At 37.3% G+C, this 15725-nt stretch overlaps 1 protein-coding gene across 1 annotated transcript in view; it reads left to right on the top strand.

Moving 5' to 3' along the window:
- BRAF (B-Raf proto-oncogene, serine/threonine kinase) overlaps nt 1-15725 on the top strand; it is a 180923-nt gene that overhangs the window by 150341 nt on the left and 14857 nt on the right. The window contains exons 14-16 of the mRNA XM_046020461.1: nt 7532-7578; nt 8369-8487; nt 12181-12312. Of these exons, the coding sequence (XP_045876417.1) occupies nt 7532-7578; nt 8369-8487; nt 12181-12312 (298 nt within the window). The remainder of the gene's footprint in view (nt 1-7531; nt 7579-8368; nt 8488-12180; nt 12313-15725) is intronic.

Here is a 15725-nt window from a genome sequence, read left to right on the forward strand (position 1 = left end):
GGGTCTTGCCCTTGCTGGTTCCTTTGCCTGCTGTACTATTGTCCCGTATCAGCATGACTCTTTCCCTCCTCTCCTTCCAGTTTTAATCAAAAAGTCCTTTGAAAAGAGGCCCTCCCTCCCCTAGAATTACAACCCCTGCAACTCAGCATTTCCCCACTAAGAGGATACTGTATATTCTACTAATGCATCTTTTTTCTTTTCTGTCTCTGTACTAAAATGTAAGCACCTTGGGGTGGGAATTTTCTGCTTTATCTCCAAGATTAGAACAGCTGTTGCTTAGCACTCATGGGGCTTTCACTAAACATGTGTTAAAAGAAAGAACTCCTTCAAGATCATTATTACCTCCATTTCTTCGGTTAGGAATCTGAAGCTAAGAGGGATTTTGTAATGTACCCACGGTCATATGGCTAGTAAGTGATGTAGTTAGAATTTGAACCCAAGTCTTGTGTGCTCAAAACCCGTGCCCTTTCCCCTACAACCCTCTGGTTTTATGTCATTTAAATCTTCTTGGCTCTGGTTTTCCCATCAACATAAGTAGAATTATTGCCTTTTTGCTTACCTCACAAAGAAACATGAAGGTTATGAAACTTAATGATGCAAAACTATCCTGAAAACTTTAAAATGCTATATGGGTACATGAGGGTGGTGGAAATTGTTTTCTTTTAGAAGTTTCATAGTTTTTACTTTTGGTTTTAGGTCTTAAATCCACTTCAGATTGGTTTTGGGGTTTGGTATGAGGTAACAGTTAAAGACTTTTCTCCCCATACAAATATCCCAGCAGTATTTATTGAAATGACTGTCCTTTCCTCCATTGAGCTACCCTGCTCTTATAAATACACACTCACACACACACACACACACACACACTGTGCTTCTGATTTCGGACTTGTGTTTGTTTGAGATGAATTTTTCAAAGAGTAATGTGGTTTTTTTAAAGGATTTATTTATTTGAGCAAGCAAGGGGGAGGGAGAGAGAGAGCATGAGTAGGGGGAGAGGGAGAGGGAGAAGCAGACTCCCCACTGAGCAGGGAGCACCATGTGGGGCTCAATCAAGGACCCCAGCTGGGATCATGACCTGGGCCAAAAAGGCAGATGCCTAACTGACTGAGCCACGCAGGCACCCAACATGGTTTTTTATATTGCGTGTTTATAATGGATTCTCTTTTATGTTTTTTTAGACCAGGGTTTTACTTTAGAAGGTCTGATTTTCCAAAGGGGGATTATACCCTCTCTAATGTAGGTCCCAGCTAGGAAACAAAAAAGACATAGAAACATTGTGTTCATGAGTTAGGAAATTCAATATCATTAAGATGTTATCCTTCCCAAATTCATCTGTAGACTCATTGTAATTCCAGTCAAAATCTAAGCAGGCTTTTTTTGCAGGAATTGACCAGTTGATCATAAAATGTATAAGGAAATGCAATGGCTAGAAGAGTCAAAACAATTTTGAAAAAGTTGAAGGACATTTCATGTTAGATTTCAAAAGTTTGTATAAAGCCACTGTAGTCAAGACCATGTGATACTGGCATAAGAATAAACATATAAATCAAAAAACAGAATAGAAAGCCTAGAAATATATCCATAGGTCTATGGTCAGTTGTTTTGGGAGGAAGAGAGGAGTTAGTTGATTTTTTTTTTTCACAAGGCACTAAGGCACAATTCATGTGGAAAAGACAATCCTTTCAACAAATATTACTGGAACAACTGGACATCCATATAGAATAAATGAATAAATCACTTCCCCTTGCTGGACATAAGACATTAATATTTACTTGAGATGGATCAAAGACTAAAAGCTGAAAATCTAAAACGTCTAAATCTAAAACGTCTAAAAGAAACATAGGAGAAAATCTTTGTAGTCTAAAGAAGGGCAAAGATTTCTTAAGACACAAAAGTAAGGATCATATGAGAAAAAATTAATAAATGGGATTTAATCAAAATTTGAAACTTGCCTTTTGAAAGATAGACACTGTTTTTAAAAAAATGAAAAGATGAGCTACAGATTTGAAGAAAATGTTTGCAAGATACTTTATCTAATTAAAAGACTTGTATCTGAACCATATAAGAACTCTTACAACTCAGTAATAAAAACTGTCTAACAAGAAAATGGACAGAAGATTGGGGTTCTTTATTAAAAAGGCATAAGAATGGGAAATGAGCACATGTAAAGATGTTCACCATCATTAGACATTAGGGAAGGGCAAATTAAAACTATAAGACACCGCTGCACACCCACGAGAATGCTTATAATCAAAAGCAGCTATACCCAGTATTGGCAAGGATACAGAGCAACCAGAACTCTTACACATTCTTGGTAAGGATCTTAAATGGGAAAGCCACTTTGGCAGTTTCTTTTAAAGTTAAAATTGCAGCATGAGCAATTCTAATCTTACTTATTTACCCAAAAGTGAAAACATAAGTCAACAACAAAGACTTGTACTTGAATGTTTGTAGTATCTTACTCAAAATTGCCAAAAAATGAACAACCCAGATGTCCAACAGGTCCGTGGTTAAGTTGTGGTATATCCATACCCTGTAATGCCGCGTGCAGCCAGTGTGCGAATCTTCGAATCATTATGCTGATCCAAAGAAGCCATGGATTTTGTTTATATGAAATTCTAGGAAAGACAAAACTAATCTCTCGTAACAGAAATCACTAGCAGTGGTTGCCTGAACTGAGGTGCGTTTCATTGCAGAAGTTCATGAAAGTTTGGGGGGTGATGGATATTCTTCATGTTGATTGTGTCATTATACAAGTGCATACAGTTGTCAAAACTCAAACTCTACATAAAATTGGATGCATTTTGTGTTGTATACAAGTTGTACCTCAAATCTGGTTTTTTTTTTTTAAAGTAAAAGAAACTGAAAACTCTAAAAACAGAATTTAGACCACTTTGGATCACAGTTAGAAAAATGTGTGAACTTCACTTCTTAGGGATTTTAACCGTTCTAAATGATTATTGACTACAGAGGAGTAGCAGAATATCATTCCCTGCAGTCTTGCTCACTTTCCGCATTGTGATTATGAGGGGAGTTAGAGGGCATCAAAGTAGGAGGGAGACTGTGATTGAAACAGCTTGGATCAGATATCATCTTGTCACCACCATCATGCATCCGAGTCCAGTCGGCTGCTGAGTTCTCTGTAACTAGCTGAGGAGAGAGCGAGCTTGCTGTGGGAAGTCTGATGTACTTTTTGAAACCGTGTAATATTAGTGAAAGAGGACTGAAATGCTGATGTTTCGTGGACCAGTTCTTTGGTTGAAAGACAGTTGAAAATAGAAGAAAATAACAGTAAACTTAAGTGAGAGACACTTGGCTGTTGTAAATAGACTGATAAAGCGGGCAAATACTATGGCACATATAGCCGTAGTATTTGAATTATAGCAAGGTTTTTGAATGTTATTTCTTATGATACTGTTGCACATATGATCAAGAGATGCAACATGCATGGAGAATTCAACTGGATTCAGAACTGTATAATGATCATACCTGAAACTACTAAGCTAGAAGGAGATTTTCGTTTCATTTCTTTCTTGACTATGACTAGCACATTTACAGAGAACTTAGATGAGGGCTTCATTAACACACTGGTCTTTTAAAACTTATTTTTTAGTGAGAACTAAAATTTTAATAAGCTGGAATTATAGGCCATGTCTACAGAATACAGCATCCAATTCCAAAAGAGAGAGAGATACATACCAATATAGGATGGGGAAACTGTCTTGTAGGAGCAGGGCAGGAACAGCAGCTCCGTAGGGTTGTAACTGAATGTAATTTGAATAGGAGTCAGTACAGTGACTCTGGCTGCCATAATAATCACAACAATGGCTGATAAAATGTTTTTAACCCACCATAAGGAAGGTGAAGGTGAATCTGAATTTTGTTTTGTTTTTAGATTCCACATATAAGTGTGATCACGTGGTATTTGTATTTCTCTGACTTATTTGATGATGCGTAATGCTCTTGGGGTCCGTACATGTTGTTGCCAGTAGTAGGATATCCTTTTTTTGTGGCCGCCTAGTATTTGTGTGTGTGAGTGACATTTTCTTTATTCATTCGTGGGCACTATTATTCTGAGTAATACTGCAATAAACATGAGGATGCAAATGTCTCTTTAAGATCCTGATTTAAGTCCTTTTGGATATATATCCAGAATTGGGATTGCTGGATCATATGATAATCCTGTTTTTAAGTTTTTTGAGGAACTTTCACACTGTTTTCCATAGTGGCTGCACCAATTGTGTTCCCTTCATCAGTGCACAGGAGTTCCTGTTTTTCTGCATTCTTGCCACTGCTTGCTATTTCTTGTCTTTTTGATAATAGCCATGTGACAGGTGTGGGGTGATATCTCATTGTGGTTTTGATTCGCATTACTCTGATACATAGAGATGCTGGACACCTTTTGGCCATCTGTCTGTGTTCTTTGGGAAAATGTCTGTGTTTTAACCAGATTGGGTGTTTTGCTAGTGAGTTGTACATGTTCTTTGTATTTTGGGGATATGTCCTTATTAGATATATGATTTTGCAAATATTTTCTCTATTTGGTAGGTTGCCTTTTCATTTTGTTGGTAGTTTGTGTCTTTTGCTGTGCAGAAGCTCTTTAAGTTCGATGTAGTCCCACTTATTTTTGCTTTTGTTGCCTTTGCTTTTGGTATCAAATCCAAAAAAATCACTACCAAAACCATTGTCAAAGAGCTTGCTAGCTGTGTTTTTTTCCTAGGAGTTTCATGGTTTCAGGTTTTACGTTCAAGGAGAAAATGAAGATGAGAGTCACTCTAGTTTATGTTCATCAGATCAAATCTCAGAGTATTGTATTTACTCTTGGGGCATCATATTAAGCTATAAAAAGAATGTTAGAAAACTGATTCTTGGATAATAACTTAAAAGAAGTAGAAAGAACAAATTTTACTAGACGATTGCCCAGCTTTCAGATTAAATGATTCTGTATGTGGATACTTCTTTTTTTCAAGGAAAGAAACTCCTAAGAGAAGCCTTTCGAAAGGATATGATATTCATTTGGTTTATAGGATGCTTTTTCTTTCCTGCTGCTTTTATAAACCTGTAAGGTTCTCTTTAACCTCTTAGAAAAGTTAAGAAGGGCCTCCAGTTTAATTCCCCTAAATAATAGATACACTTCTTTGTCATCTGTAGTAAAATTAATTTCTTCTTGTTCCCTTCCGTACCCTCAACCAGTTATTTTTCCTTTGTCAGCTTTCATTATAACTGGTTGGTACTTACAAAATGATGTTTTAGTGTCAGCCTTTATAGAATTCTATAGGGTAGTAATTACGCTGGAACACTGTATTATGCACAGGGATGGGGTATGATACTCATTCCATTTTCCCATCTAGGGAATTTAAGTACCTTTTCTTTCGAACCATCCATTAGATAGATCTGGATTTCTGCTTATTCACTGCTTTTCTTGCAGAGGTGTTACGGAAAGAGAATTAAGTGATATAAAAGAAAAGTAGTTCATAAACAATAAAGGATTACACAAGAATAAGGTGGCGCTGTTTCAAGTTACAGCTATATACAACTTTAGTCTGTAATAGATTTATGCTGTCCAGCTTCTACTAAGGTTATATCACTAGCTCAGTAGTCATATTCATATCTTGCTAATTATCTAGTATTTTCCTGGTCAGAAAATTTTTCTCCTCAACCCTCTAGTTAATTGCTACCTATCTTACTCTTGCTCTATTTCTTTGTATCAGACTTGCGGAAAAGATTGACACCATCAAGAACACCTTTATCTCCCCTTATAACTTCATCATGCCTCCACATATTCATATCTACCACCCATTTGTTGCTGTTTTTAATTTCATAGGAGACAGAATCTCCATTCAAAGACCAACACCTCTTCCATGCACTAAAGACCAGATCTCTGACAAAGCACTGAGCTCCACCACTGAATACTGTGACCACTTGCTCCCCTTTCTTGCTAACGGAGACTGGGACATGGTCTCCCCATCTTGAAAAAGCTTGTGATTGAGGCCCCTGTTTCTCCATCTGTACCATTCTGTGTCACTGCAGAACTTTTTAAGCAAATGAAACCTATAACTGATACCTTATTTTCTTCCAACTTCAGAGAGACCATGTGCTGTAGTGTGAGGCAAGACTGAGCTTAAGAAGTCATGACAACAGTGGTAAATGCTGTGGAGGACGTACACAGTGATGTAGGAGAGTAATTGGAGGAGAAGGGGTTCCTTTGTATCAGTAGTCATTTGAAATGAAAATTTTATCTGAGAAGAAAGTTTTAAAACCTTGATCTTTGGGAGAATGGGAACTTTACATGAAGATGAGAAAGCATAAATAAAGCTTAATTATTATGATTCTTCAATTTTTAAGTGTTCATTACATAATTTTGATTATATACCATTTGAACTTTAAAGTCTCATTTTAAAGCAAAATTTATTTCCTAATGGTCATTGTCAAATTTTAGATGTCTCATATATCTGTCCTTTCCAGTATTAAATGAAGAAAAATCACTTTGACTAGGATATTATGTGCACTTCATTGTAGTTGATTCAACAGACATGTTGAATACTTACCACATGCCAGGCACTGTGTTAGGTGGAGGTTAAACAAAAAACTAGGCACAACTCTTACCCTCAGTGAACTCAACTAAAGCAGTTTTTAGGGATAACCTAGATAATTTAAACTTACCATTGACTTTAAGATAGATCACTCTAGACATTATGTAGCAGGTTTGCTCCTCACTGTTTCTGTTTGCTTGTTTTGAAAATTCATGTTATTCTGCATTATTTAATTTTCTCTTATTCTACTCTATTTTTAGACTAATTAACAACAGGGTTATTTACTGTGGCCATTAGTAACTAATTGTAAGACTAATTGAATGATTACCATGTGTGGTAAAGCTCCTCCATATTTTTAAGAAGTTATTTTAAGAATGTATAATTACTACCTTTAAAATTATTGATCAGATTTTCATATTCTAATGGAATCTACGTTCTGAAAAGAAAATGGACCATAGAGGGGGAAAAAATACATGAATCAAGCTGATTAAAAATTACAATATAACTCAACAGTGAAAGATCACTTTCAGTTGAGTTAGTCATGGCAAAGCCTCATTCAGGAGTTAAAACATGTGTTCAATCTTAAAAAATAAGTATGAATAGGTGGAGAATAGAATGAAAGCTGATTTGGGGTTGGGTTTGGGAAGGGAGCATTGATCGCAGAGGTGGGATTAAATATCAAGGTATATTTAAAGAGCATGGATAAATAGGCTTGACTGGAGTGAAAGGTTTGTATTGGTAAATAGTAAAAGATAAAGCAGTCTTTTAATAGAGTACAAGATTTGGGCTGTACCATAATAGTAATATGTTCCTATAATCCTAAATTCATTTATAGTTTATTTTAAGATTTCTTATGTAAAGGGGTTATCACAATGTACAGTTTGCAATTGTGTCATGATTTTGATTAAGTCTTTATTTACACCCCTAAATATGTTCTATAGATTTTGAGGCCAGAGTCTTTACCCCTACTCAGGTTAAAATGATGTTTTGTTTTTCAGTTACTTACACGCCAAGTCAATCATCCACAGAGACCTCAAGAGTAATAGTATCCTTCCTGAAATTTGTCTGCGAAGTTTGAAAACATCCTGACTTTTTCTTCTGCATTTTGTCTTCACATTATGTAAAAACAGTTTTCATGCTAAGTTCAATATAACGTAAAGGGAATTACTGAGCGGGTTTGCATGAGAGCATAGTAAAGCAGGGTACTACAACATGCTTGTGGTTTCTGAACATTGGAGCATTACCAAAAAATCTGCCAAGTCTTTCTAATAGTAGGACTCTTAGGATTGTGTGCTTACATTCGTCAGCACCAACTCGTTTCTTTCAGTGCTCTGATGCTGCTCTGCGGTAGTTGAGATGTACCTGAAGGTTCTTACTTACAATGAGGTGAGAAAACCATAATGTTTCTTCTTCTTCCATAAACCCAGATCAAGACCCTGTCTACCAGCTGACTTCATTCCAGTGAAGAACCTTTGTAGCTTTCCCAGCAGTGCCAAAAGTGTATCTGGGTCTATGCTACTAAAATCTAGTGGGAAGTTTCAGGGTTTCCCATAAATGTAGGTAGGAAAGCATCTCACCTCATCCTACCACATTCTAGCCCTAAAAATCGTAAAAGCAGGTCACATAGGCCAAATAGAACCATATTTTACAAAAAACGTATTCATTAAAAGGAAATATGAAGTACTGTACTTTTTAAAGGAGTATCAGTTTTACCAAAAATAAGAAAATCATATTACAGAATTCTAGAAATTAGATCACTTAACCTAAAATTTCTATAATGCTTGCTTTGCTAGGAAAATGGGATCTATTGTTTTCCTTTACTTACTACCCCTCAGATATTTTTCTTCATGAAGACCTCACAGTAAAAATAGGTGATTTTGGTCTAGCCACAGTGAAATCTCGATGGAGTGGGTCCCATCAGTTTGAACAGTTGTCTGGATCCATTTTGTGGATGGTAAGAATTGAGGCTATTTCTCCATTAATTAAATTTTTGGACCCTGAGATGCTGCTGAGTTACTAGAGGATCTTTGAAGGTTTCAACTGTAGTATTTTCATAATTCCCAGTATTCACAGAAATCAATGTAGATCTTATTTTTTATGTAAATATATTTTAATTTTTTCTTTATCTTTAAAAAGAGTATTATGAAACCAGTTTCATTATATTTCAAACAAGAAAATATGTATTTTATAAACACTGTTTAAATTTTATCCAGAATTGTCTCCTTAAAATATTTTATGTTCAAAATGTTCTGTGTACCGTTTCCAAAATTAAAAAAAAAAAAAAAATGAGTGTGCAATTTCAGCAGGTATGATCTGCAGCAATTATTAAGGTTTTTACTAAGAGAACTACTCCTTTTAAGAGAGAGGCTGTTTCACAGTCTTATTTAAGCCTCAATTGGAAAGTTACTTCCTTTAGACTAGAAAGAACCTATAATTATGGGGCAGCTGGGAGAGGAAAGACCAAAAAAAAAAAAGAATTTTAGCACTGTCAGCCTTGTACTGCCCTGCATAGCTTTCTTTTTCTTTATTCCTGTTTCTGCTGTGTGGAAAAGAAGGGAATGAAGACGTTTGTGCAATTACTTTCAGCAGGCTGTGAAAAGGGCAGGTATAGGAATCACCCTCTAAGACAGCAGTTCTCAAAAGGGGCCCTAAGGCCCTTTTGGAGGTCCCCAAGCATCTCTGTGTGAGACCAGATGTTTCTTCATATTCTTCAACTAGAATGACATATCACAACAGATGGAATGCAGAAGCACATATGTGACCATAGCTGGCTGCTGTTAAACCAGTCAAAGAGAATTGCAGTATTGTTGTTCTCTCTGAACTTTTTTTAGTTTTGAAAACACTTTTCATTAAAAACGGGTGATGTGTGTTAACATCTAATGGCTGTTGTTTTATTATTTATGAAATTACTAAATATTTTAAGTTTCCCACTTATGTTTAAATAAATTAAGTACCCATAGATATCATCCACATAAAGTTCCTTAGGGTCCTCAGTAAATTTCAAGACTGAAAGAGTTCTGAGACCAAAAAGTTTGAGAACCACTGCGCTTAGTTAAATATAGAATGTCCCCCAAACTTGAAACTTTAAATGATTGAATCTGGAAACAGGGAAGCTGCAAGGGCTCTTGAAGCCGCATTTGCATAAATTCCCTGAATCTGTAGCAGTCTCCCAGAGGGGAATTGCAAGATAGACATCTGAATTAGTCAAGTAAACATAGGGTTAAATTCAGCTATGCTTTCTTGTAATAATAAATGGAGTGTAATGCCCAGTGCTTATCACATTATGTGTCCTCCTTAATGCCCATCACCCAGCTTGATGAATCATTGAACAGTATATCAAAAACCAATGATGTTGTATACCTTGGCTAATTGAATTTAAATTAAAAAAAAAAATTAACTGGAGTGAAGGCAAATAACAAGGTGGAAGGGGTACATTGGACCTAGAGTTAGGCGATCTGTACTCTAGTGTTCTGTTTGACTCTCAACCTGTGCATTTCTTAACCTCCTCCACGTCTCTCCATCTTTAATGTTGGTTGGACTAATGGATTTTTAATGCCTTTTTTGTTTCTAAGATTCAGTAATTAGAACTAGCTAGATTTGTTTCTTTAATAAATTTTAATTGTTTTAGTAAATCATTTTATAAACAAGAGGCTAATTAATCATTGTAGTCTGGATCTCATGCACCTTTAAGGCACACATCTTGTTACAAGATAGCAGTGTATCCCAGGAAGGACCAGACTGGCAAAGTTTAAGTACTGAAATTGTAAAATCTAAAATTAAGAAGAAACGATTAATACATGTTTTAAAGTGTGTTTATTTTAACTAGTGTGGGAGAGAGGCTCAGTTAGTCTCCAGATTTGTTCTTTTTCAAAAATCTTAGTTTATACAGTTAGCAGATTATTACACATAAAGTTGTGTATTTTCTCTTCTGATTTCTATTTTGTTGATACCTAGGTCAATTGGTTCATCCTTTGTTCAAGCAAGCTGAGCTTTAATACAAGAGATTAACCAGTAGTACACTTAACTGTTGGGTTGTACACTCAACTTTTGGGTTTATACTGCCTTCAGAAACAAATATGGAGCATCCATAGACTAGTAAAGAGCAGTTTAGTCAGAACTAAGGTTATGTAATTATCTGAATTCTTCTCAACCTTTTTTATTTACCTTAGAGGGGAAAGAAATCTTTATGAAATTTTTGACAAATTAAATCACTAAATTAATTGAGGATCAGTCATGCATGTCTTATAAATAGATGACATGCAACTTTTCATCAAGCCATCTACCAACAACAGTAGAGATAAAACTAAATTTTAAAAAGCCGTTTAGTTCTTTTTATTTATTAAATTTCATTTATTACTCTGTTCCTCTCAAAACTGTGTTCTGGCTTTTAAAATGATGCCTGTATCATAACCAGCCTCTCAGTATTCTGACTTGTTCATTACATCACAGTTATATGTGGTTTATTTTGTACCTTATTACTAAAAGCAGTCAGCAATAAAATGTTTGACAAAAGTAAGTAGACCTTCATCAGGATCGCCCACACATTTCTGTCAGTGGTGCTCAACCTCAGTTGGACATTAAAATCATCTGGGAGCTGTAAAAATCAGCAGTGCTTGGATCCCAGCAACAGATGTAATGTTGTTACGTTATTGGGCTGGAATGTAGTCTGGACACTGAGAGGTTAAAGAGCACGCAGGTGATTGTGATTTGCAGGTGAGGCTGAGCGCCATTGCCTGCCTTGTGAGATAGTCTGACCAGTGACCAGGAATCTTGTCCCACGTCCTCCAGCCGTTTATGCGGTTAATTCAGGCTTAAGTATCAGGGCTTTCACAGAGCTTTTACTTAACCCTCTGCAATTTCTCTAGTGAACCAGTTCTTCCAAATGGAACAGTACAGAAGATGCAAGGTGAAAGAACTCTTTTAAGTTTATATTTAGCCAACCATTTGCTGTAGTTCATGAACCCAGCCAAGAAGAAATTAAAGTGTGTAAAAAATGTAGCAACTATGGTTTGGTCTGTATCTTTGCCCAAGAAGCAAGAGGCCAGGATCTTTATACCAACTTCTAAATTGACCTCCTGTCTCTCACTTTTGTTAATAAAGCATTCATGTTGATAATGCTTTTGGAACGAGGAAAGAGGTTTGAGTTTGGCAGTCTTGAAGGTTCCCCGAGACGAGAACCATTGTACCAATGGGAAAACTTAAATTCTAAGGCCGGCAGCGTAGTGGTTGTGCTACTCCCAAACCCATTAGGAACACAGGTCTGGTATTTCTTTATTGAATCAGGAATGGGAAACGGGAACTGATTGACAGGGCTAGTCCTGGGATGGATTCAGATAGCAATTTTTGTGCAGTATTTTGCACAATATTTTGTGACAGTGTTTTGTGCAGAAGGAGGATGGCTGATAAAATTATAAAGTCTTAGTAATAACATATGGAATCCCAGGTAATACTGCCTCTTGCAGAGCTCACTGAGCATCTTTTTTCTTAATAATTTTTATTTCTTTGCCCATTAATAAGAGAATGGACTGCATATTAGATGGATTATTTAATGACAAAAGCATTGTTCTGGGAATTGCAATAATTTGCTTTTCAGTCTTTTTAGTTGAAGAATAAACAAGAATATTTTTTTCTTTTTGTGTTCTAACAGGCACCAGAAGTGATCCGAATGCAAGATAAAAACCCATACAGCTTTCAGTCAGATGTCTATGCATTTGGGATTGTTCTGTATGAATTGATGACCGGACAGTTACCTTATTCAAACATCAACAACAGGGACCAGGTAAATATTTATGGTCTCTTGGGGTTTATTTTACTGTTTGTATAAAGACTGCAGTTTGGTGTAGAAGTGTTGAGTCCTGAGTGGACATGAAGGAAGGTTATCTTGATCTTTGTTGCCAGTTGTGGAAACCTTTGGTGGGCCGTTGGCAGTGACAGCATGTAAGGCCTTCCTTGAAATGTCAGTGCCAAGCGTGGTCACGGAGTGCGGCTCCTGATGTTCTGGCTAGAAACTAGAGCTGCCACCGTGGAGATCGCTCACGTCTCTTGACCACACAAAGCAGAAGGAAGGGCTCTGCTGCGGCGGCGTCTGGGCTTTTCGCCTTCTGTTGTTGGTCGTGCTGAGCAGGCACTCGGCTGTGTGCTTCTTTGTGGCCAGTTCTTTTGAAATTAGTGAGGTTTCTCCTTTTTTGAAAGACTAATGTATCATGCTTTCATTTTTCTATAATGAGGATTTTAATAGGAGGGAATTTTTTTTTACTTCTTTCTTCCTAAGTTCCTGTTCTCTGTCCTTCCCCAGAGTCCCGAACAGTACCTCTTTGCCTTTTCCATCCCAGCCACATTCGAGTCACCAGGACTTTAACACTGACCAAAAAAAAGGAATTGTCTTTACTGATGTTTTTACATTGTACACATCATGATTTTAAAAATGTGTGTGTGTGTGCACATGTGCGTGTGTAGAGAGATTGAAGCTATTCCGCTGTTAATATATTAGAAGATGATGATTGACGATATAAACTGTGGTTAAATAATATTTATGTTTTATGCTGTGGGTTGCGTCAGAGTTACGTGGGTAATTGTTTAAAAATAGAGATACTGGGGCGCCTGGGTGGATCAGTCTGTTAAACATCTGACCGTTGATTTTGGCTCAGGTCATGATCTCAGGATCACGAGATGGAGCCCCACACAGGGCTCCACACTGGACATGGAATCTGCTTGGGATTCTCTCTCTCCCTTTCCATTTGTTCCCCTCCCCCATCCCCGCCGCCATCTTCCCCCTTCCAAGGGCTTGCTCTCGTGCATGTGCGTTCGCTCTCTCTCTCTCCCTCTTTCAGAAAAAAAATAAAAATGGAGATATTGGAGCAGATTCTAATTCCATGGGTAGGATCAGAGTACTTACATTTTTAATAACTTTCCCAGATGATTTTGATATATACCAAAGTTGAGAATCACCAATCCAAAAAAAAATTTTTTTAAGTGAATTTTTAAAAATATTTTAGTTATTTGACAGAGGGAGAGCAAGCACAAGCAAAGGGAGCAGTAGGGAGAGGGGAAAGGAGAAGCAGGCTCCTCACCAAGCAGGGAGCCCAGTGTGGAGCTTGATCCCAGAACCCTGGGATTATGACCTGGGCCAAAGGCAGGCACTTAACCAGCTGAGCTGCCCAGGTGCCCCAAAAGTGTGAATGTTTTACGTGTTTTGTCTTAACCTCTGAATCTAATGAAATGATGGTTTTTAATGTATAAATGTGTTACTTCATTTAAGTAGTATATGTATTTTGGTCATCAGCTCAACTCTCTTATCTTTTTGGTAATAGCTCTGAGTATCTTCCTTAACGAAGAACTTCAATTATCATGTAGTTTCAGAGAAGTAATCTCAGTTGTCATGTACTTTGTGTGTATTTACTGAATCACCATATGGCCTCTTACCTAGAGGGTCCTGATTTTATAGTTCAAGAATTTTTTAATTTTTTTTTAAAGATTTTATTTATTTATTTGACAGAGAGAGAAAGCAAGAGATGGAACACAAGCAGGGGGAGTGAGAGAGGGAGAAGCAGGCTGCTTCCCGTTGAGCAGGGAGCCCAATGTGGGGCATGATGCCAGGACTCTGGGATTATGACCTGAACCAAAAGCAGGCACTTACCAACTGAGCCACACAGGCGCCTCTCAAGAATTTTTTTTAAATGACTATGTTCCGGGGTACCTGAGTGGCTTAGTCAGTTAAACATCTGACTTTGGCTCAGGTTATGGTCCCAGGGTCTTGGAATCAAGCCCAGTGTTCTCCTAGCTCAGAGGGGAGCCTGCTTCTCCACCTCCTCTCAGCTCTCTATCACTGTCTCTGTCTCTCTCAAATAAATGAATAAAATCTTTAAAAAATAAATAAAGAAATAAATAAGTATGTTTCTACACAAGTCAGCACAAAGCTAATTGTTTAGTTTCTGTTTGGTCTTTCTAACCACTATGTACTTTAGAATGTTGTATCCTACTTTATAATGTGGAATCCTACTTTTGAGTGTTAAAAAAATCTGTGACCTGGTTTCTAATTACCTGGTATTTTAAACCTACATGAAACTTAGATTGAAGATAGACCAAACTGCTAGCTAAGGAACATAATGGAAACCTTGCACCTATTGGACTTGAGACATCCTAGGTAACTGGGATGATTGATTTGATGATGGCAGTCTGAATAGCAAGGTTGTTTCTTTTTTTTAAATTACTATTTTTTAAGATTGTATTTATTTATTTGACAGACAGAGATTACAAGTAGGGGGAGAACCTGGCAGGGGGGGCAGGGAGGAAGCAGGCTCCCTGCTGAACAGAGAGCCCAATGCAGGGCTCGATCCCAGGACCCTGGGATCATGACCTGAGCAGAAGGCAGAGGCTTTAACCCACTGAGCCACCCAGGCGCCCCAGGACGGTTGTTTCTAATTTGCAAGTTTCCTGTGCTCTGCCTTTTATAGTCTCATTAACTCAACCATATAACATCATACCCTGTGCCATGTTTACTTTTCTTTTGCATAGTACTTCCCCCTTTTTTTTTTTTTAAGATTTATTTATTTATTTTTAGAAAGAGCAAGAGCGTGAACAGGAGTGGAAGGGCAGAGGGGGAGGAAGAGAGAGACTCAAGCAGACTCCCTGCTCACCACAGAGCCTGATTCGGGGCTCAATCCCACGACCCTGAGATGGTGCCCTGAGCCGAAATGAAGTTGGACACTTAACCGACTGAGCCACCCAGGCACCCTGCATATTACTTTTTTATAGGAATCTAGGGAATTCTAATTTAGTTTTAGTTGATTTATTATAGAGACTACAAATAAAATTTTATGAATCTAAGATCTTGATGAAATCCAGTGAATACGTTTGTTTTAATGAAATAAAATTATATTGTGGAAGCAGGTATTATTATTTCCAAAATGTGGATAAAAGCATCCCAGAGTTGTACGATCATCCACTTCTTGGCATTTTGAGTGCTTTTTTCTTCCATGGGAATATAATAAATGATGTGGCAAGGGCTTACTCTCCATGGGAAAAGTGAGTGAGTGTCCAACAGAAGGGTAAGGCCTTTACTAGTTAATTCTTCCTGGTAATATAGGTAGAGCCTTCTGGAATTTGCCAGTCTGAAGCCACGTTGGGTGTTTGATGAGAAAAAAGAGGTAGAAGAGTTATATACTCTTCTCATCATCCCCGGTCTACTTCGTT

The sequence above is a fragment of the Meles meles genome, chromosome 10 (genome assembly GCF_922984935.1).
Source record: "Meles meles chromosome 10, mMelMel3.1 paternal haplotype, whole genome shotgun sequence".
In the NCBI taxonomy this organism is placed as follows: Eukaryota; Metazoa; Chordata; class Mammalia; order Carnivora; family Mustelidae; genus Meles; species Meles meles.